General features: G+C 46.2%; 1 protein-coding gene across 3 annotated transcripts; it reads left to right on the forward strand.

The window, feature by feature from the left end:
• The first annotated feature begins 283 nt into the window (after positions 1–283).
• Positions 284–18,556, forward strand: HEPACAM (hepatic and glial cell adhesion molecule). Of its 3 annotated transcripts, none has more exons than XM_081535126.1 (7): positions 284–1,271; positions 11,467–11,808; positions 13,009–13,290; positions 13,586–13,685; positions 14,788–15,017; positions 15,160–15,230; positions 16,398–18,556. In XM_081535126.1, exons 1-7 carry the CDS (start codon positions 1,187–1,189, stop codon positions 16,698–16,700), a joined length of 1,413 nt encoding a protein of 470 aa, XP_081391252.1. In that variant the 5' UTR covers positions 284–1,186; the 3' UTR covers positions 16,701–18,556. The 3 variants fall into 3 exon arrangements, with proteins under 3 accessions (XP_081391252.1, XP_081391253.1, XP_081391254.1); XM_081535127.1 differs by having other exon boundaries at positions 14,788–14,861; XM_081535128.1 differs by having other exon boundaries at positions 14,788–14,861; positions 15,163–15,230.
• The last annotated feature ends 4,606 nt before the right edge of the window (positions 18,557–23,162 follow it).

The following is a 23,162-nucleotide window of genomic DNA, read 5'->3' on the forward strand; positions in this document are numbered from 1 at the left end:
GCACGGCAACCCACTCCAGTATTCTTGCCTGGAGAATCCCATGGACAGAGGAGCCTGGTGGGCTACAGTCCACAACGTCGCAAAGAGTCAGGCACGACTGCAGTGACTGAGATGAACACATACACACAAACATACGCATATCACCTCTCCAACAAAGAATTTTCTAGGCACTCCACTGTACTAAATCTTCATCAATCCTCTCAACAGTTTCTACAAGGAAGTTACTCTCCCCCACCCCCACCCCGTTTTCAGATGTGAAATTGGAGAATTAACAAGGTTGTACGGCTGTCTGCCCCAGATCACACAGTGAGCAAGCAAGCGTTCCACTGACGACCTGCAGGGGAAGCTGTGGACGTGGTAATGGGGGGTCGGGGCAGAGTTGGGGTGCTTCTCTTTATCATACCTCAAGACTTGAGGAAATGGCTGGGCTGTAGCTGGTGGCCGAACCCCAGGCTCTTGGGATATTACCATCATCTTTGCTCTGACATGTTCTAGAAAATGGACTAGAGGCTGGGGATTGAGCAGAGTAGCTACTGGAAAAAGATCCCTAGCATCTACAAGATTCTATGATTGGAGAGAGAAGCCCAAGCTTGACAGCTATGATAATAATACAATTCAAGCCATTTTCCAATCTTCTTGTTTGGGGGTAGAAGAGGGGTTTTCTGTGTCTTCAGCCGTTCCTGGAATCTCTCATTCCAAGCTTTCAAAACAACTCCTCTCCCTGCCTTTTCAGAGTTTATTGGAGTTGTGTCCCTGGCGTGTACCCTCCCTCCCAGGAATGAGGAGCAAGAGGTGGAGAAAGGACTTGCTGGGACACACAAGGTCCGGTTTAGTGTGGATCCCAGTCCCCTCACTGAGCCCAAATTTTCATCTCCCCCTGGCAGTGGGGTTCACCGCAGGCAGGTGAAAAACTGCTGGGACCCCTCAGACTGGAACCTGTGCTGGAGATGGTCTTCCAAGCAGATACCCTCTTCCCAACCCAGGATGCAGGGGTTTGAAACTAGAAAATGCCAGGTCTGAAAGAGAGGAAAGAACAAGTCCAGCAACACACAGAGCTCTGTGTATTCAGAGGGAACTTGGCAGGGTTGTGTCCGGGCAGAGAAACTCCGAGTGGTACAAAGGGACGTGCCCAGAGTGGAGAAATCATGCTAATTGTCTGCACCAGAGCTGGAGAACGCCACCCAAAATGAAGAGAGAAAGGGAAGCCCCGTCCAGAGCCTTCAGTGTGCTGCGCCTCGCTCCTTTTGTCTACCTACTTCTGATCCAGACAGGTAGGAGAACCAGAGGGTAGGACAGGGTCTGCAGAAGGGACCCGGGGCTTTCAAAGGAGAGGGAGGGGGGAGCTGAGGGCCAGAACGCCTCTGGGGCGGGAGGAGGGGAGAATGCCCAGCCACCGTGGGAAGCATCTCAGTGAATTCAGGCATTCGTGTTGAATGTATTTCTTCATTCTGTGTGCCTCCTGCCTGGCCCCTGCCCCCCAGCCCCCAAAGCCTGCATGACTTTGGAGCTCCCACGGCATTCAGTACATTAGATGGATGGCAACGAGCCATTGCTTATGTACGTCTTGTTGGCGTGGGCCAGTCGGGCATTCTTTATAATCCCCAGCCGAGATTATGGTGGGGCTTGGAGGGGTGGGGAAATCTTGGTTTTGTGCCTCCTCAACCCCCCATCTTGGCTTCTCTAGGTATGAAACAGCAAGGGAGATGAAAGAAGCTTTGGAGATAATGAGTCTCCTGGCTTGGGACAGTAACGCCAACCTATCCATAACTCAGGCACGCCACAGACACCTATCTTCTGTACTGCCCCCTACCAACTCCTTGGAGAAATGATCTGATTTTCAATACATGTGCTTATGCACATACACACACACGGGTTTCTCAGGTGGCACAGTGGTAAAGAATCCGCCTGCCAATGCAGGAGACGCAAGAGACTCGGGTTCGATCCCTGGATCAAAAAGAGCCCCTGGAGTAGGAAATGGCAACCCACTCCAGTATTCTTGCCTGGAAAATTCCATGGACAGAAGAGACTGGAGGGCTACAGTCCATGGGGTCACTAAGAGTCAGGTACGACTGAGGGATTGAGCACACACGCATGTGCACACGCACAAACTATTCCAGAGAGCCTAGGAATTTACAGTTTCATTGGGCAAATAGATGCAGAAATCATTTTAATAAAATGCAGAAACTACTATGAGTCAGAGAGGCAGAGAGAGGTCACCTACACAATCAGGAAGCTGGTGCTGGTGGTACAGGATACGAGTAGGGGAATATCAGGGGAAGTTACTTGGGAGTGTCTGCACTGAATTTTAAAGGATGAGAAAAACAGGTAGGTGTGGGAGTGAGCACTATAGTTAGGAAAATGGGCCAAGGTCAACAGCTTGAAATGATATCATGCGTTAGGAGCAGCCCAGTCAGTCACTCCTTCTGGAGAGGAAAGAGTGAATGGAGTTAGGTGAGATATGTAAACCTTGCTAAGGAAATTGGAAGATAATTTGCAAACAATGGTGGCATGGAATGGTTTTCAGTCTGGGAACCAGCAGGCCCAGAGATCGCTCACTCTGCAGGGAGGCGTTGGAGGCAAAACCGGAGGCAAGATGGGAAAGGAATCCTGTATCCATTTGGTAGAACCACAGACTGGATGACTTCAACAACAGACATGCGTTGTTTCACATTCTGGAGGGTAAAATTTCAAGATCAAGGTGGTGGGGAGGCTCTACTCCCTCGGAAGGCGCTAGGCTGGGTTCTGCTCTAGGCCTCTCTGCTGTCTTTGGGTAGCTCCTCGGCTGTGACAGGTTAACTTTAATCTTCACATGGCGTTCTCCCTGTGCTTGTGTGTATATTCATATTTCTTCTTTTTATAAGGACACCAGTCATCTTGGCTTGGGCTTCCCTGGTGGCTCAGACAGTAAAGAATCTGCCTGCAGCGCAGGAGACCCAGGTTCAATCCCTGGGTCGGGAAGATCCCTTAGAGAAGGAAATGGCCACCCACTCCAGTATTCCTGCCTGGAAAATTCCATTGACAGAGGAGCCTGATGGACTTCAGTCCATGGGGTCGCAAAGAGTCAGACACAACTGAGCAATTAACACTTTCACTTTCATCTTAGATTGGGGGCCCACTCCCTCTAGTATTAGCTTTTCACTTTGACAGTGACCCCAATGCCAAATAAGGTCACATTCTTAGATACTTAGGGCTTCCCAAGTGGCTCAGTGGTAAATAATCCGCTTGCCAATGTAGGAGACATAAGAGATGTGGGTTTGATCCCTGGGCTGGGAAGATCCCCTGGAGCAGAAAATGGCAACCCACTTCAGTATTCTTGCCTGGAGAATTCCATGGACAGAGGAGTGTGGCGGACTACAGTCCACAGGGTCGCAAAGAGTCGGACACATTTGAAGTGACTGAGCATACATGCATTGAGACACTTGGGATCAGGACTTCAAGACATAAATTTTAGGGGGCACAAGTCAACCCGTAACAAGGCTACTGCAATAGTTCAGGGGAGAAATGAACCAGGCTGGAATTAGAATAAAGAGAGAGGGAGGAAAGGATATTGAGATAGTATTTTGGAGGGGAAGTCAGGACCTAGTGATTGATAGGAAGTTAAAGAATCTAGGGAAGGAGGTAGGGTTTCTGTGTGAAACATTAAACTTAAAAATGGGGCAAGGTTGGGAGATATAATGATTAGTGTTACTCATGTTGAGGTTGAAATGGCTGTGAGACATTTGTGGGGAAATGTTGAATAACCTAAAACTGGAGGGCTGGGAAGAGGTATTTGGAAGCTGTCAGCTAAGAGGTGAGGTTTAAAACAGTGAGAATAAAGAAATACCACCTTAGAGGAGCAAAAGAGCTGAAAATGGAACACTGAGGAACCCAAGATTTTTTTTAAAACCAATGCAAAGTTTTTTACTTTTTTACCTTTTTATTTTGTGTTGGAGTATAGCCAGTTAACAATGTTGTGATAGCTTCAGTGAAGGGATTCAGCCATACATATACATGTATCCACTCTCCCACAAACTCCCCTTCCATCCAAGCTACCACATATCATTGAGCAGAGTTTCCTGTGCTGTGCAGTAGATCCCTGTTGGTTATCCATTTTGAATATAGCAGTGTGTACATGTTGATCAAGCTCCCTAACTATCCCTTCCCCCCAGCAACCATAAGTTCATTCTCTAAGTCTATGTGAATCTGAGGAATCCCAAGATTTGCAGAGGAAAGCAGAGAACAAAAGCCCATTGAGGAGGCATGGAACAATCAGAGAGACAGAGGGAGATCTTGAAGACTGTGGTGTTCAGAAAGTGAAGGGAGTTGGGATATTCCCAGAGAGTCGACATCAAATGTATCAAGGAGCCTAGTGTAATAAGGACCTAAAAGAGCCCATCTGATGTGGCCATAAAGAGGTTACCATTGGCCTTAGTGAGAGCAGTGTCAGTGGAAATTACAATGAATGGAGGAAATGAGAGTTGACGGTATGGAGGCAGTGAACCAGGAATAGGAAATGTACAATGATATGTACAAATCAGAGGTGTCCCTAAGCTCTTTCAGGTCATCACATTGTAAAGAAAAAAAATTATGGAAGGATCTTGTCAGTCACTGTGATTAGGCAGAAACAAAAGGAACTTCTGTAAGAGACAATGGAACTGAGTATTATTTAACAAGAGGCTTCCCTGGTGGTTCAATGGTTAAGACTCTGTGCTTCTGCTGCAGGGGGCACAGGTTCAATCCCAGGTCCAGGAACTAAAATCCCACATGCTGCATGGCCAAAAAAAAATGTATAACAAAAAATTCTAAATATAAACTGTGCTAATAAGATATTAGTTACAAACTAAGATAGGTAAGAGATAAGTGTGGGGTCAGGCCATTGTACTGCTGTGGACTCAAAAGCAATAAAGGTTGAGATTCTACGAGGAATTTCTGCCATCCTCAATCTATTAGGAAAATGTCAGCTTTTGTGACAAATAAATTCCAACATTTAAAGGCCTGGTATGGACAAAGACTGTTCCACGAAGTTTTCCAGAGACCAAGCTCATGGAGCTCTATCAACTTTCACATGTGTTTCCAATGGTCAGTCTGAGATTTATCTCTATTTCTTTCAGGTAGAGGATTAAGGGGGAAAAAAAGGAAGGAGTACACCAACCTATAAGTGGAATCTACCACTTTTACTAGTACTATTGGGTAGAAATCAGTCCTGACACAGCCATACTTAACTGCAAGGGAGCCTGGGAGATGTAGCTTTAAGGCTGGCACTAGAAGGGGGGCCTGGACCATATGACCCTGGCTCCCAGAGATCTGCCTTAATCCCTTGCCATCAAGGAAATCAACCCTGATTATTCATTGGAAGGACTGATGCTGAAGTTGAAACTCCAATACTTTGACCACCTGATGCAAAGAGCCAACTCATTGGAAAAGACCTTGATGCTGGGAAAAATTGAGAGCAGGAGGAGAATGGGGGCAACAGAGGATAAGATGGTTGGACTGCATCACCGACTCAATGGGCATGAGTTTGAGCAAGCTCCGGGAGTTGGTGAAGGACAGGGAAACCTGGCGTGCTGCAGTCCATGGGGTTTCAAAGAGCTGGACATGACTAAGCGACTGAACAGCAACAATACTCCCTTTTGGTAGAAACCACCTTACTTGCCTCAGGCAAGTAGCGCTTAGTCCTTAGTGCTCTGAACCTAATACGGGCTAATGAGGCGTCCCTAAATTCATCACAGCCCTCTTCCTGGAACATTCAAACACAGCTTTTCTAGAGGCTAGGATACTAATTTACAATCATAAACACAACATGCCATACATCTAGATAATCTGATTTGCAAGGTGTTACTCTCTGGGATCCTAGAGCCAGTCTGTCCTCTAGGCCCCTATTAGGAAGAAGTCCCTTGCCTGGGTTCCACCCTTTGAGTTCTAAGATCACCTTCCATATTGTAGGTGCTGTATTTTTTTTTTTAATGGCAGTTGAAAATTATATACTGGAACATGCAATTTTGCATAAGGATACAGTTTTATGAACCTTTAAAAAGTGAATAAATCCATTTAATTAGCCCCCAAGGTCATGGAAAAGAACATTTCAGCACCGTTACTATTGCCTTCCCTCCAGGGTCACAGTGGTGTACTAACTTCTAATATAGATTAATTTTGTGTGTCTTTGAACTTCATAAAAGTGGAATTATATCTATGCATTCTTTTAAACCTGATTTCTTTCACTGAACACCAAATTTGTAAGATTCAGGCATATTGTTGTTGAAATTGTAACTTGTTTGGTCTCGGTGGTATATAGTATTCCATCGTATAAATATATGAAAATTTATTTACCACTTCAATTTTGATAGACACTTTGGTTGTTAACGGTTTGGGCCTTTATGAACAGAGTTGTTAAAAACATTCTAGTAGATGTCTTTTGGTGAACAGATATACCCAGGAGTAGAATTTGCCGAGTTATGTGTATGTGGTTAGGCTTAGTAGACATAGCCAGAGTTTTCAGAAGTGGTTGTATCAAGCTACATTCCCACCAGCCCTGACTGAGAGTTCCAGATGTTCATTCCATATATTCACCAATAACTGAATCTTCTCTTTTTCATTTTACCTGTCCTAGTATGAGGTGGCATTAAATTATGGTTTAAAATCGCAAATCTATGATGATGAATGCAGTTGTGTCTTTTTCATATACTTATTAGCTATTTGAAAATCCTTTTATGTGAAATACCTGATCCAAATCTTTTGCCCATTTTCTATTGAGTTTCCTGGATTTTTTAAAAAGTGGTTATTTGTAGGAGTTTAAAATATATATGTTGGATACGAGTCATTTATAGGATATATGTATTACGACTATCTCTCACTGTGCATGTGTGTGTGCTAAATCGTTTAAGTCATGTCGACTCTGTGCGACCCTATGGATTGTAGCCCGCCAGTCTCCTCTGTCCATGGGATTCTCCAGGCAAGAACACTGAATAGGGTTGCTATACCCTCCTCCAGGGGATCTTCCCGACCCAGGGATCAAACCCGTATCTCTTTTGTCTCCTGCATTGGCAGGCAGATTCTTTACTGCTAGCACCACCTGTGAAGGCCATCTCCCATTGTACAGCTTGCCTTTCACTCTCCTAATGTTGTCTCTTGATGAACAGAAGCTCTTAATTTTATTGTCCGCTGTATCATTTTCATCTTTTACGGGTACCACCTTTGTGTCCTGTCGAAAAATCTTTATCTGTCCTCAAGTCACAAAAATATTCTCCTATGTTTTCTTTCTAAAACATTGTTTTACCTTTCACATTTAGATCTACAATCTACCTAGAATTGGTATTTGTGTGAGATGTGAGGTAAGGACCAAAATTCATTTTTATTCCAGCATGGCCCAGCACTATTTATCAAAAAAAAAAATTCTTTCTGCACTTCACTGCATGTCACTTGTGGTTCAGTGGTTAGGACTCCAGGTTTCCACTGCAGGTATCATGGGTTCAGTCTCTGGTTGGGGAACTAAGATCCCACAATCCTCACAGCAAAAATAAAAAGTCAAGCTATCATGTTTAAGTCTGTTTTTGGACTCTCCATTCTGTTCTGTTGATATACTTGTCTATTGTTGTGCCAAGGATAAATCTCTCGGGATTTTGATCAGTATTGTAATAAATGTATAGGCCAGCTTTGGAGAATTGACAGCTTAACATTAATGATTACTCCTATCCAAAACACAGTGTATTTCTGCATGCTATCTTTATACTTATTAGCTAGGTACACATTGCTGACAATTTGGTTTCTTTACAGGGTAGGAAAAAAGCTACCCTTCTCTTCCTGGATCCCAAGGGCCTTCTTCACAATTTCTGTATCCTGATTTTCCCTTATATTCCTGAGTGACTAACACTTAAAATGAGTTCACACTTTTGTAAGCCTCAATGTAGTAACAAGAGGAAACTCTTAACACAGTCACCCCAACAGTGAAGCTCCTCTACCATAGGAGCAGAGGAAGGGGGTTGTTTTCTCAGAGCATTTAATATTCATTATTACTAATTCATTCAGAACAATAAAAATGAAAAGCAGCAAGTAATATTTTTTGCTTTTAGAAAACTGTGGTGTATGGGACTTTCCCCAGCAGTCCAGTGGTTAAGACTCTGCCTTCCAATGGAGGGGATGGGGATTCAGTTCCTGGTTAGGGAACTAAGGCCCCACGTACTGTGGAGTGCAGCCAAAAAGAAAAAGAAAACCATGCTGTGTGCTGCCTCTGGGTTATTGTATGCAGTTCTGGTCACCACACCTCAAAAAAGAAATAATAGAGTTGGAGAAAGTCCAAATAAGGGTATCTGTGCTAGCCCAAGGGAAGGAGGGACTTCCTATAGAGACAGATCCAAACAAAACAAAAAGCCCTTCAGTTAAAAAGGGACATACCTGCAGTCCGGGGTATCAGAGTGTGTGGATTAGGTGTAACATGTTTCACAGTATCTCATGAATGCTTTTGAGATGGTTAGATAGCATCACCGACTCCATGTACATGAGTCTGAGTAAACTCTGGGAGATAGTGAAGGAAAGGGAAGCCTGGCTTGCTGCAGTCCGTGGGGTCACAAAGAGTCAGACACCACTTGGCAACTGAACAACACTTGGCTGCACCAGGTCTTAGTTGCAGCACGTGAAATCTCTAGTTGCCACATGCAAACTCTTAGCTGTGACATGTGAACTCTGAACTCTTAGTTGTGGCATGTGGGATCTAGTTCCCTGAGCTGTGCTGTGCTGTCCTTAGTCGCTAAGTCATGTCCGACTCTTTGCAACACCATGGACTATAGCCCGCCAGGCTCCTTTGTCCATAGGATTCTCCAGGCAAGAATACTGGAGTGGGTTACCATGCCTTCCTCCAGGGGATCTTCCCCACCCAGGGATCAAATCCAGGGCCCCTGTATTGGGAGAGAGGAGTCTAAGCCACTGGATCACCAGGGAAACCCCTCTCACTGATATGTTTAAAAGGTAAATTTAAGGCAAATACTGGTAACAGAAAACCTTTGCTCACCAAAAACGGCACATAAAAATGAACAGATGATGGTTTAAGAAAGTGGCTATTAAGGGTCCCCAGGGCTATTGGCAGGTACATTCTTTTACGTTAAAGCTTGACCTTCTTTGGTGTCACAGCAGGTTTAAATCCTAGTTGACGAGAGCCACCTCCCTGGTCCAGTGTGGCCGTTTAAGTTGGCAGGGACATCTTGCAGCGAGGTCAATTTCCTTCTGTTCAGCCTCCAGCGGGAGCGGAGACTTTTCTACCTAACGATGCTTCCGAGACTTGAGCACAATGATTAAGTTAATCGTTTCTCAAGGTTGAAGAGTTTTAGTTCCTTTTATTTGCACCGTTAGCCATGTCCTCGCTTCTGTGTCCTTCTTTGGCACCTGTCCTAGTTCTCTGTGTCCCTTGAAAGTTGTGGGACCCTGACCTTAAAACCAACTCCAATTTTGGCTAGATTTTGGGAAACAGTGTTTGCTCAGCAAAAATGCTCTTTGTCAGCTTCTGGGAAAGACTGCTCCCTCTACTTCTGAACATGCCTACATACACGTCTATGACTCAGGGGCGCGATTCGTTCACAGACACGTGGAAGGCACCCACCAAGAGGAGGGTGAGGCCGAGGGTGATCTATATGCAGTAACTTCTCCAAAGGTTTTATCCAGAAGAATCAAGTTTATTTTTTGTTTTTAAAATATTTATTTATTTAACTGCACCAGGTCTTAGTTGGCAGGCAGGATCTAGTTCCTCGACCAGGGACGGAGCCAAGGCCTCCTGCATTGGGAATGGGTGATCTTAGCCACCGGATCATCAGGGAAGTCCCTAGAAGGATCAAATTTACACTGGTAGAAAGAGGGACTTCCCTGGCAGTTCAGGGTTGGGACTCCGTGCTTCCACTGCTGGGGACCCTGGTTTGATCCCTGCTCAGGGAACTAAGATCCCACATGTCGCATGATGCAGCAAAGATAAATAAACAAATTGGTAGAAAGAGCAAACTTGAAGGAGGCAAGACATCCCAAAAGCACTGCTGCTGCTGCTTGCTAAGTCACTTCAGTCATGTCCGACTCTGTGCGACCGCATAGACGGCAGCCCACCAGGCTCCCCCGTCCCTGAGATTCTCTGGGCAAGAACACTGGAGTGGGTTGCCATTTCCTTCTCCAATGCATGAGAGTGAAAAGTGAAAGTGAAGTCGCTCAGTCGTGTCCTACTCTTAGCGACCCCATGGACTGCAGCCCGCCAGGCTCCTTCATCCATGGGATTTTCCAGGCAAGAGTACTGGAGTAGGGTGCCATTGCCTTCTCCACCAAAAGCACTACCAGAACCTTATATGTGATGAGACAGAGTAGACACAGGGGAAACTCAAGGGAGAGTCCGAGAAGACAGAAGCAGGGAGGGGAATCCATTCCACTTTTTCTTGGGGCTGGGACTGTCATAGCCCAGCCTCTCGGAAAGAAGAAATGAGAACCTAAGAGCTTGGGGTTGCTAAACCCCAGGGTGGCTCTGCATACATCACCCTCATGTACTGACCCCACTGCTTCAGACTGGGTCCTGAGAAGGGGGGTAGATGTTCCCATCCTGGCTCTTAATGAAACTCACTGATTTTTTTCAGAGCCACTTCAAGTCACCTACATCAAACTCTATTTGCCTGTTAGGGAAGTTTGAAAGCTTGTGTTTCTAAGTCAAACCAAGCCTGGGACATAGCACCTGCTAGGCAGGAAATCTCATCTAAATAATCCCAGAAACCAAGAGCTGGAGAAATCTTAAGGATCATGAGGTCAATCAGATTTCATTCTGACACACAGAGCCATAGAAGATTCCCTAGCAGCACCACAAGATTCTGAGAAGGACAGGACTCAGGTCCTCACCACCTCTTTGACTAAATCAAGTGAGCTAGAACTAAATTTCATTTCTTTTCAATTTATCTAGGATTTTTTGGGAACAAAAATACCTTTAATAAGAAACTTTGAAAATACTTGGTTTTGTCTATTTTAACTGCCCCCCTCCAATTGAGACTCCCCTCAATGACAAGTATATAATATTCTTAAATATGGTGGCTATCATCATTGCAGTAGTGTCTTCCACACCTAAGGTTTTATGATTATAACATTCTTGACATATGATGATAGAATGTCAGGATTGCAATGTCAGGTTGCAGATCATCTGGTCCTACTACCTCATTATTCAGAGGACAAAATGAAAGCACAGAGAGAGTAATGAACATTCAGTTGGCCTTTCCTTGATTACTTCTAAAGATGAGGAGCTCACTACCTAACAAAGCACTTGTTCCCAAAATGGGTTGGATATGTTTATTAAATTAAATTTGCTGCAATCTGCACAACTAACCTTTTAGTTTCATTGTTGTTTGGCTTGGGAAAAGAAAGAACTGATAGGGAGTGAAGAGCCCAGAGTGGTGAGGCATGGAGAGACCAGAGAGCTCAGAGATGAGAGTGGGGTAAAGAGCCAGGTCCTAACATTGCCCTCTCTCTGTGGGCTTCTGTTCACAGAGCCCCTGGAAGGGGTGAACATCACCAGCCCGGTGCGCCTGATCCATGGCACGGTGGGGAAGACCGCCCTCCTCTCTGTGCAGTATAGCAGCACCAGCAGTGACAAGCCTGTGGTCAAGTGGCAGCTGAAACGGGACAAGCCAGTGACTGTGGTTCAGTCCATCGGCACAGAGGTCATTGGCACCCTGAGGCCTGACTATCGAGACCGCATCCGCCTCTTCGAAAACGGCTCCCTGCTTCTCAGCGACCTGCAGCTGGCCGACGAGGGCACCTACGAAGTCGAGATCTCCATCACTGACGACACTTTCACTGGGGAGAAGACCATCAACCTCACTGTAGATGGTAAAGTCTCGGGCAGGGAAGGAGCGGGTACCAGCAGCTGGGGTGGGGGGCAGGGTCTACCCAGTACCCAAGCTAGACCCCAGGAAAACCCACACAAGAGCCACTGGACAGCAGAGAGTGAGCCAACTGGACCTTAGAGACTGGCAGATAGACCACAGCTAACGTGTATAGAGAAGGCAATGGCGCCCCACTCCAGTACTCTTGCCTGGAAAATCCCATGGATGGAGGAGCCTGGTGGGCTGCAGTCCATGGGGTCGTGAAGAGTCGGACACGACTGAGTGACTTCACTTTCACTTTTCACTTTCATGCACTGGAGAAGGAAATGGCAACCCACTCCAGTGTTCTTGCCTGGAGAATCCTAGGGACGGGGGAGCCTGGTGGGCTGCCGTCTATGGGGTTGCACAGAGTCAGACACAACTGAAGCGACTTAGCAATGTGTATAGGGTGCTTACTATGAGCCAGAAATGATTGTAAGTTTTTGCCTATACTGATTCATTTAATGCTTATAACAATCTAGGGTTAGTTAATATCATTGGCCCTGTTTCAAGAGATGAGAAAACTGAGGCACGAGGAGGTTGAATAATTTGACCAAGTTCATGCAACTAGTAAGTGATAGAGTCAATATTTGAACCTATTTGGGGCTTCCCCTGTGACTCAGCAGTAAAGAACCCACCTGCAATGCAGAAGCCTCTGGAGACTTGGGTTCAATCCCTGGGTCAGGAAGATCCCCTAGAGAAGGAAATGGCAACCCACTCCAGTACTCTTGCCTGGAGAATCCCACGGACAGAGGAGCCTGGCAGGCTACAGTCCATGGGGTCACAAGGAGTTGGACTCAACTTAGTGACTTAGAATGCACAGCCCAGTGAAAATATTTTCCAGGCTGGTCAGCTTAAGACATCTTGGAAAGGTATTTGGGAAGAAAGGAAGGGAAGGTCCAGAAGGGCAGGGACCATGGCTAGCTTGTTCTGCATTGTACCCTCCTCTCCCATGCTCAGTTAGGTGCTCAATAATTAGTGGGTAAATAAATGAGTAAACGGAAGGATGGATGGATGGATGGGTGGGTGGATGGGTGGGTGGTGGTAAAGAGCTATACTGAGACCTCTGAAGACCACAGATCGAGCTGGAAGGTGGGCAGTTAAGAAGGGGAAGGGAGATGCTTTTTGGCCCCTGGCTCACAGGCTCCCCTACCCCCGGGCTCAGTGCCCATTTCAAGGCCGCAGGTGTTAGTAGCATCAACCACAGTGCTGGAGCTCAGCGAGGCCTTCACCCTGAACTGCTCGCACGAGAACGGCACCAAACCCAGCTACACCTGGCTGAAGGATGGCAAGCCCCTCCTCAACGACTCTCGGATGCTCCTGTCTCCAGACCAAAAGGTGCTCACCATCACACGTGTGCTCATGGAGGACGACGACCTGTACAGCTGCGTAGTGGAAAACCCCATCAGCCAGGGCCGCAGCCCGCCCGTCAAGATCACCGTATACCGTGAGTCTCCCACTGCCCTCCCTTGGGACTCACAACCCTGAGAGGCAGGTGCCCACGAGAGGCTGAGGACATCCCAGACAGAGTGCCACCAGAGTGGGAGAGACGCGGAGATGGGCCAGGTCTCCCTGGAGGACAGCCATCGGTGGGAAGTGAGCTCCAGGGAAAGTCCACCACTGGCCAGCCCTGCTGCCTGGGGCTCCTTTTCTCTTCTTTCGGCCCCAGGGAGCGCTCTCCTCCCCACACCCACTGCTCACCCTGAAGTCTCTCCCACCTCTCTGCCTCCCTCTCTCCCTAGGAAGAAGCTCCCTTTACATCATCTTGTCCACAGGAGGCATCTTCCTCCTTGTGACCTTGGTGACTGTCTGCGCCTGCTGGAAACCCTCCAAAAAGTCTGGGTAACTCTCTAAGTTCCCCTCCCTGAGGATCCGAATCCTTCCACCCACCCCAGCCCCAAGCTCCGTTCTTTCCTTGGCCTCTCTCTCTTTTAAAATTATTTATTTCTTTGTATTTATTTTTGGCTGTGCTGGGTCTTCATTGCTGCACATGGGCTTTCCCTAGTTGCAGTGAGTGGGGGAATACTCTCCAGTTTCAGTGGGTGGGTGTCTCTTTGTGGTGGCTTCTCTTGTTGCAGAGTGTGGGCTCTAGAGTACAGGAGCTTTGGTAGTTGCAGCACATGGACTCAGTAGTTGTGGCACACAGGCTTAGTTGCCCCATGGCATGTGGGATCTTCCCAGACCAGGGTTCGAAATGGTGTCCCCAGCATTGCAAGGCGGATTCTTAACCATTCACTGGACCACAACGGAAGCTCCTCTTAGTCTCTTTATTTATTTAAAAACAATTTTTTTTGATGTGGACCATTTTTAAAGTCTTTATTGAACTTGTTACAATATTGCTTCTGTTTTATGTTTTGATTTTTTGGCTGTAAGGCATGTGGGATCTTAGCTTCGTGACCAGGGATTGAACCTACACCCCCTGCACATTGGAAGGCAAAGTCTTAACCACTGGACCACCAAGAAAGTCCCCTCTTGTTAGTTTGTTTAAAAGCCTTTCCTCCCAGGGCCCAAAGCTCTTCCCAGGAGATCCATCTTACCATTGCATGCATTGTATATGGGATTACATCCTGTGCTCACCACCCCAACAATCCCAGCGTTGTTAATAATGGTTTCACTTGAACATCACCTTCTGTGAGCCACGCACTGTGCTGGTGGTTAGCACACTACTTTTCAGTGTGATTATCTTACAGTGTGATTCTCTGCAGTTTACAGATACTAACTCGGGACTCAGATGAGTTAAATGACTTGCCCACAGTCACAATGCCAGGGCCAGATTCAGGCTGCAAACCTAGATGGGATATACCCCATCCCACCACACCCAGCCCGTCTTCCTATTACACGGCCTCATTTATGGCCATCAGATACTGCCCCACTGTGTCTCCATGCCCAGAACTTCTGCTCACACTCAACAGCTGTGTTCACCAGGTGCTGGGTTGATTTGCAGGAAGAAGAGGAAGCTGGAGAAGCAAAACTCCATGGAGTATATGGATCAGAGTGATGACCGCCTGAAACCAGAAGGTGAGCACCCAGCTGCCCACTCACCCGTCCCATCGTCACTCAGAGCAGTGGGCTGCTGGGAAAAGGCAGATCTGGGCGACAAGGAAGCCAGCTCTGCAGGGCCCCTTCCTCCACCAACTGCACGAAGACTGCAGAGCAGGGAGAGAAGCAGCCAAGGTAGGACCCCAGGGATGACGGATCCTTTGGTGGAGGTTGTGGTGGGACCCCGACTGGCCACTGGGAAGCAAGGAGTATAGGTGCTGTCTGGTGGAAAGGGTTCTGGACCTGCGCCAGCCACCCCCTTCTTTGCCCCGTGCAGCAGACACCCTCCCACGAAGTGCAGAGCAGGAACGGAAGAACCCCATGGCACTCTACATCCTGAAAGACAAGGTGAGCAGCTCCGGGCTGAGTGCCCCGCAAACACCCCATCAGCCCCTGCCACATTCTGGTGCTACCATAGCCCTGCTATGCTAACATCCCTTTCTAGGACTCAGAATAACCCTGAGAAATATTTCTGTCATCCCCTCTTTAGAGATGAGAATAATAGGGTAAAAATCATTTTACCCTATTTTATTATTTGTTAAAATAGGGTAAAATGACTTGTCCAGAATCAAACAAATAAGTCAGCGGCAGTGTGTGTCTGTGTGTTAGTCACTCAGTTGTGTCCAGCTCTTTGCAACCCCATGGACTGTAGCCTACCAGGCTCCTCTGTCCATGAAATTCTCCAGGCAAGAATACCAGAGTGGGTTGCCATTTCCTTCTCCAATTGGTGCCAGTACTAGCCTTCAAACCCAAATCTCTGGACACGGGCTTCAGGTGATTCCACAATCAACTCTGTCCCACGCTGTCCAAGGCAGGTGGAAAGCGGAGAATAAGTGGTCAAAGCACTCAGTTTAATGCATTTCAACATTTAATGAGCACCTCTTATGTACCAGGCACCATGCTAAGTGTCCTTCAGTTCAATTCAGTCGCTCAGTCGTGTCTGACTCTTTGCGACCCCAGGCTTCCCTGGCCATCACCAACTCCAGGAACTTGCTCAAACTCATGTCCATCGAGTCGATGATGCCATGCAACCATCTCATCCTCTGGCATCCCCTTCTCCTCCTGCCTTCAATCTTTCCCAGTATCAAGGTCTTTTCCAATGAGTCAATTCTTTGCATCAGGTGGCCAAAGTATTGGAGTTTCAGCTTCAGCATCAGTCCTTCCAATGAATATTCAGGACTGATTTCCTTTAGGATGGACTGGTTGGATCTCCTTGCGGTCCAAGGGACTCTCAAGAGTCTTCTCCAACACCACAATTCAAAAGCATCAATTCTTCAGCGCTCAGCTTTCTTTATAGTCCAACTCTCACATCCATACATGACTACTGGAAAAACCACAGCTCTGTATCCTATGTTACAAGAGAAACCAGACCTAGGTCTGCAGCCTTCCAGGAGATCAGAGTGTGAAGTGGACTGTATCTCTTTCACCTCGGTATTCCCAGGGCCCTGGAACACCGGGCATGCTCCCAGCCCTGGCCAGCTGTCCGCTGACCCCTCCTGCCAACTGTCTTTGCAGGACTCCCCGGAGCCCGAGGAGAACTCCGCCCCGGAGCCTCGGAGCGCGACAGAGCCCGGCCCGCCCGGCTATTCCGTGTCCCCGGCCGTGCCGGGCCGGTCGCCCGGGCTACCCATCCGCTCCGCCCGCCGCTACCCGCGGTCCCCAGCGCGCTCCCCCGCCACCGGCCGGACGCACTCGTCGCCGCCCCGGGCCCCCGGCTCGCCTGGCCGTTCGCGCAGCGCCTCGCGCACACTGCGGACTGCCGGCGTTCACCTGATCCGCGAGCAAGACGAGGCGGGGCCGGTGGAGATCAGCGCTTGAGCTTCCTGGGGTCCTAGGGAGGCGCCCGCACACCGAGGCCCGCGTCCAGGGGAGGGCGGGGCAGCGGGGCTGCGGCCCGCGAAGGGCGAGGGATTAGGCGAGGTCCCGCAGGGCAAGAGGATAGGGCGCGGGGACCACTGTGAGCCTTCGAAGTCCGGGGACGAGGCGGGAATGGCGGAGGGTGGACCAGATTGTGAAATCGGGGTGCATTTGCTCCCTTATCGCTGTATTAAATTTACGCCCAATCCCCGGAGAGGCTTATGGAAACTAACATCAGTAACCTAACCCCGATGACTATCCTGTGTCCTTCCTAGGGCGCGTTTATGTTTCCCACCCACCCTCTCCCCCTGCTCTCCAGGAACGAACTCCTGGTTCCTGGGGACCTTCCTCGGCAAGTCCAGATTAGAGAGGCCACTCGCCTCAAAGGTACAACTGCCCTGAACTAAGGGGGAGTCCAGAAAATCACTGTGAAGACAGGACCTTGGGGCACCCTTCTCAGGCATCTGGGACCTAGGTACCTACCAGTTGGCCAGGGAGGAGCTCAAGGGCATTTCTTTGCCACCCGCACCCCCCACAACCCGGTTCTAGCCAGAGCAAGGGATTCAAGCCTTCCAGGCTTGGCCTCCTCCCAAAGCCTCCCTCAGCAGCGTGCCCAGCATTCTTTTCATCTCTAGTCCCTAGAGAAGGGGCTTCTCACTCATTCCCAGACCCAGAAAGCTAAATCAAGTGAGGATCTGTCTTCTGACCCCTCCTATCTACCGCTTCTCCCTGGCTTTGCACAAAATAAGCCTTTCAAACAATCATTGTCCCCGGGAAATGTTGTCGAGCTTCCTGTAGGTTTAAGAAGATGAAGTTCGACTCTCCCCAGAAATGGTAGAAAGAGGAAGATGCTCATTGCTCTCCCCACCCACCACTGCGTCTTAGAGACCAGATGGAGCCCTTGGTCTCTGGCCTCTCACCTGCCCTGCTCCCAGGAGTGCCGGGCCCAGGAGACAGGCCAGGGCAGTCTCCCTGATTACACAAACCTGCAGAATACCGAGAGATTGGTCCACTGTGTCGCTCGGCCATGCCCGTGCCACCACCACTTCTTGCACAGTTTGGAGGAAAGACAGTCATTTACCTTGTGAAGAGAGAGGGCGATTAAAATGATACAAGAGAAGAAGGCCCTCTGTGTGTGCTGACCTCTCTTCCCTGATGCCTCTAGTGCATCTCTGGTCCCTCTTCAGCTTCCTGAGCTCCAGCTCGGACCCTGCACCACCCCACAGAGGAACTCCCGAGGTCCCAATTCCCCACCACTCCACGTGGGACAAGTTCTGTCCCAGCCCAAGGGCAGCAGCATTTCTAATTGACTCCCCCCCCCATAACCTGCAGGTTGTGGTCCTCCCAGCTCCGTGCCCCTAGGCACTTCTCCAGGCTCATCTGCGCAGGTGTGCCTTTGCAGCTCTGCTTCCTCACCCCAGAACTGCTCCCCTCACTTCCCCAGGTGCCTGATCTAGGAGACAATGCATGCGGGGGGTTGGGTGGGGGAGGGACACCCACACACTCCCCCCCCCAAGTTGCTCAGGCAGATGGAAGATGCAAGATGTGGTCTCAGACAGGTACATCCCAGTCAACCTGGAGAGGCAAGGGTGAAAATTAAGGTGAGATGAGGGCAAACTGTACTCTAAACCCCAATGCTGCATCCCTGAAGGCCGGCTTCCCAGGCTCAAGTCAAATCTGCCTTAAATGGGGGGAGAGGGGTGGAGCAAGAAAGTGGTTTTGTTTTTGTTTTGTTTTGATCTTCATCTTTGTGTTACTGGCATCTAGCAGAGTGCCTAGCACATTCTGGATGCCCAATAAACTTTTGATGAAATGAAGTGATAACTTTATTTCATTTAATCAAGGAGAACAAACAAATTGCCTAAAAACACTAGTCATTTCCCTTTTCTCTTTTCTTCTCATCTTCCTTCATCATCCTTCACCCTCTCTGGAAATCCCAAATTGTTGATTCCAAAATCATCACACACTCACTCATTCATTCATTCATTCTGATGTTCTTTTCTTTTATTCAATAAACATGTCTTCATGGACCATGAAGTGTGCTAGACGCTGGGGAGACAGTGTGACTATGCCATGACATACCAAAGAGACAGTCTCATGGAGGAACACAGATAATAAACAGATTATCATAATACAGTGTGGAAAATGCAATGACAGAGGTAGATACAAGGTGCTCTAGAAGCATGCAAGAGCAGCATCTAACCCAGATTAGGGGTTTTCAGCAAAGGTATCTTGGAGGAGAACAAGCCTGAACTTAGTCTTAGATCGGTTAATCGGGTGGAGGAAAGAAAAGGATGAAAGGACACATATTCCAGACAGGAGCAGCATGTAAAAAATGCTTAGTAAGTAGAGTCCTTACTTCTTAGCACTCAAAAATGTGGATCAACCAGGGGCAAATTTTAAATTGGGCTTCCCTGGTGGCTCAGACGGTAAAGAATCTACCTACAATGTGGGAGACCTGGGTTCAATCTCTGGGTTGGGAAGATCCCCTAGAGGAGGGCACGGCAACCCACTCTAGTATTCTTGCCTGGAGAATTCCATGGACAGAGGAGCCTGGCAGGCTACAGTCCATGTGGTCACAAAGAGTCAGACACAACTGAGCAACTAAGCCCAGCCCAGTCCAAATGTTTATATTAGCACTGACAAAGACCAGACTTGTGCCAGTGGCAAAGTGTGGGGGCTGAACCTGAGATTCCTGGATTACGTTGGTATTGGCCCCCAGTTGGTAGCATCCCAGGCTCCCAAAATAAAAATTTTAATCCTCTCTGAAGAAAACCATCTCCTTAAATTTTCAGAGACTAAGGCCAATCAAAGATGAGTTGACAAGGAAAGGACATCAAACACAGAAGGAAACAAATCACCAAGAATGAAAGTCAGCAAATGTAAGAAGCAATATATTTAGACCACCAAGATTTTCAAATATTGAAATTATCATACATAAAACATAAAATAATTACGAAATGCTTGAAGAAATAAAAGACACTGTTATAAAAATGAATAGGCAACAAGACACTATCAAAAGTGATCAAGTTTGAAAAGGAACAAACAGAACTTTTATAAACAAAAATATGACTTATTGAAATAAAAATGTAAATGAAAGAGGTTAAATACATTAAATATAGCTGAAGAGAGTTAGTTTATCTGAAACTAACTGTGAATAAGACACAGACAGATAAGGAAATGAAATACATGAGAGAAAGAGATTAAGGCTCAGGTCACGTAGAATGAGGGCTTCCCTGGTGGCTCAGACGGTAAAGCGTGTGCCCGCAATGCAGAAGACACGGGTTCAATCCCTGGGTTGGGAAGATCCCCTGGAGAAAGAAATGGCAATCCACTCTAATACTCTTGCCTGGAAAATTCCATGGACGGAGGAGCCTGTGACTTCACTTTCACTTTTCTTTCATGTAGAATGAAAAGGTCTAACATTTCAAGAGCTCAAAGGGGAGAGTACAGAGATGGAGGAGAGGCAGTATTTTGAGAGTAATGACTGAAATTTTTGTAGAACTCAGGACAAACATAAATACACACATTCAAGAAGATTAACACACAAGATACTTTTAAAGGTTTCCACACCTTGCTAAAATGTAGTAAAACTAGAGCATACCAAAGAAAAAGAGACAATCTTGTTGACTGAAAAAAATGCATAGCGTGAGAGTTGTGAGTTAAGTTTGATTTGGGGCAAAATGAGGACTACAGCCTAGGAGACAGTATTTCAGATGGCCCTGAGAAACTGCTGCAGAGACAGTGGGGAAGGTAAGAGTAATATGATTTTAGTGAAGGGGGGATACCTGCAGTCAGGCATACGTTTTGGCAGAGGCTTGCTGCTAGTCATGAAGAACAGATGTCCCTGTTAATGATTTTAATGCTTTTCTAGAAGATACGAGGAGACGCAAGATCAGTGGTAAAAATCCACGTTGCAAAGCAGGGGATGCAGGTTCAATCTCTGGTCTGGGATCTAAGATCCCACATGCTGTGGAGCAACTAGAGCCACAACTACCAAATCCTGGGCACTCTAGAGCCCACATGCCACAGCTAGAGAGTCCATGAGCTGCAAAGACCCCTGTGCAACTAAGACCCGATGCAGCCAAATAAATAAATACTTTTTTTTTTTTTTAGAGTTCAGTGAGCCCAGATGCTTGCATCTTCCCATACTTAGAGAACAGTTAAATTTTTTTTTAAGATAAAGAATTAGGCTCATAAAATCTTCTCCTGCAAATATCTATTGGAAGACCTGTTCTGCCAATTTTTCCCAGAACACAGAGTGCCTCATTCCTGATCTTCACCCTGAACTCCTCTCAGAGGAATGTTGGTTTACCAGCTGCAGTGGCTCATGACTGAATCCTTGTAGAGGTAGACAGCAAGTGCCAATTTATAGTTGGCAATCTTAAAGGCTGTCAGAGGGGAAAAGGTCTTACACATTTAGACAATAATAAAAGAAATCATTAGAAAGTGAACAATGTCTTCAAAATTATGGGTAAAAATAGCTATTAACCTAGAATATCGTACCCACCAACGCAGTCTTCCAAATATGAGGGTAAAATATATTATCAGATGCACAAAAACTACAGTTTACCATCAACACTAAAAGAATTCCTAAAGATACATTTTAGGAAGAAGGAAAATTATTCCAAAAGACAGGTTTGAGATGAAGAAAGAATAGTGACCAAAGAAATTAGTAAAAATGTAGGCAAATTAAATAGTACCTTATAAAATGAAAATAATATCTATTTGTCGCTTTCAAAACCTTATAAATAATACACAGGAAAATAATAGGATGTAAATCAGGAGGAGAGTTATCAGAATTAAATTATTCTGAAGTCTTTAAATTCTTTTGGGAGGGGGAAGAATATTAATATTAATGATTAAGATATTAATTTCAGATTTTATTGAGTATTCAATGGAACATTATCAGGGTAACAGCAAAAAGAAGAAAATAAGAGAATTGGTATACGTTCCAAACTGATAGATTAAGGAAACAAACACAAAATCAATCAATTTCTTTTAAAGCCAAGAGAAGAGAAAAAAAGAAGCATAGAAAAATGGGAGAATAGAGAATTTAAAAAAATAAGACAACAGAAACACGGCTAAATTATAGATTATAAACATATTATAAATGGCCTAAATTAGTTATAATGCAACCTGATGGACAGTATTTTTTAATCCAGCTATAATGTTGTTTAAATGATATATATCCCAAACAAAGACTTGGAAAAGTTGAAAGTGCAGTGCTGCAAAAAGATGTGCCAGGCAAATAGTAAGCCAAAGGAAGTGGGGGTAGCTGGTAATATGAGATAAATGGACTTTAGGACCAAAAACCTCATTATAGTAGAATGTCCCCACATCGTGTTTGCTGAGACAGTCCTGGTTTACTCCTGTTAAACAGATGTCTCCTTTGTTATTAGGAATAAGTGGGGTACTTTGAATTTGAGTGCAAATAGTTTACTTCAGGAGACATCAGTAGAGGAGTAAAGAAATGGATCAGCAAAGAGATCAAAACCAATAAGGGTTATGTTACCAAACCAGTTAGTACTGTGGAGCTCAATGCTGCTGGGAGCCCTGGGAGATGGCTTTAAACAGATTTGAGGATAATCCCCACTGAGAGGCAAGGAAACTGGGGTGTTGATCCAGCAAATCCCCATCCATCATTAGTTTAGGGCTTCTTCTATGACCTTAATTCCTGGTACTCCCAGCCTGACTTTCATGTATCCCAATATGTTCCCCAAACAGAGTTGCAGGTATGCACACAAAATAGCTTTCAGTGTAGAGGAAAATTCTGGGGAATTATAAATGAAGCCTCAATAGTGTCTATAGCTACATAATATCAAAAGATTTGTTTTCACCAAAAACAAACACTAAAATTGAATTATGTGCGTCTAATTAATTAATTTCAAACCATATGAAATAAGAGACTTCACCGGTGGTCCAGTGGTTAAGACTCTGTTCTTCCAATGCAGGGGGCCTGAGTTTGATCCCTGGTAAGGGTGGATTCCACATGCTGCATGGCCAAAAAACAAAAAAAATATGTGAAGTAAAAATTGATACTGTTACAGGGAGAAATTTACCAGTCTATTTTTGCAGTGGAAGATCTCAAAGCATCTCTTCGATTAGCAATTGGCAAAACAGACTTGAAAAGATAGTAAAGATTTGCAAGATTTCAGTAGTTTAATACACAACATTTGTTTTGAAAATATATAAAGATCTACACCAATTAAAGAATATATAGTCTTCTGAAGAATATATAAAATGTTCTCCAAATATTGACCATGTGTATTGACTAGGGCATAAATCTCAATAAATTTTGCAGGGTTGTTATCATGTAGACGTTATTCTCTAATCACTAATTAAATTAGAAAGCAACAGTGAAAAGTTATATAAAAATTCCACTCATTTGTGTATTAAAAAGAAGACTTCTTAATAGCTCAT

The sequence above is a fragment of the Giraffa tippelskirchi genome, chromosome 10 (genome assembly GCF_054371585.1).
Source record: "Giraffa tippelskirchi isolate mGirTip1 chromosome 10, T2T-mGirTip1v1.2.pri, whole genome shotgun sequence".
Taxonomy (NCBI): domain Eukaryota; kingdom Metazoa; phylum Chordata; class Mammalia; order Artiodactyla; family Giraffidae; genus Giraffa; species Giraffa tippelskirchi.

Bases quoted from the DNA above. Each gene is read 5' to 3' on its own strand.
- HEPACAM (XM_081535126.1), top strand. From the start codon at position 1,187: ATGAAGAGAGAAAGGGAAGCCCCGTCCAGAGCCTTCAGTGTGCTGCGC. The intron at 11,809-13,008 runs GTAAAGTCTCGG...CCCCGGGCTCAG, and splicing joins CATCAACCTCACTGTAGATG to TGCCCATTTCAAGGCCGCAG. The intron at 13,686-14,787 runs GTAACTCTCTAA...GTTGATTTGCAG, and splicing joins AAACCCTCCAAAAAGTCTGG to GAAGAAGAGGAAGCTGGAGA.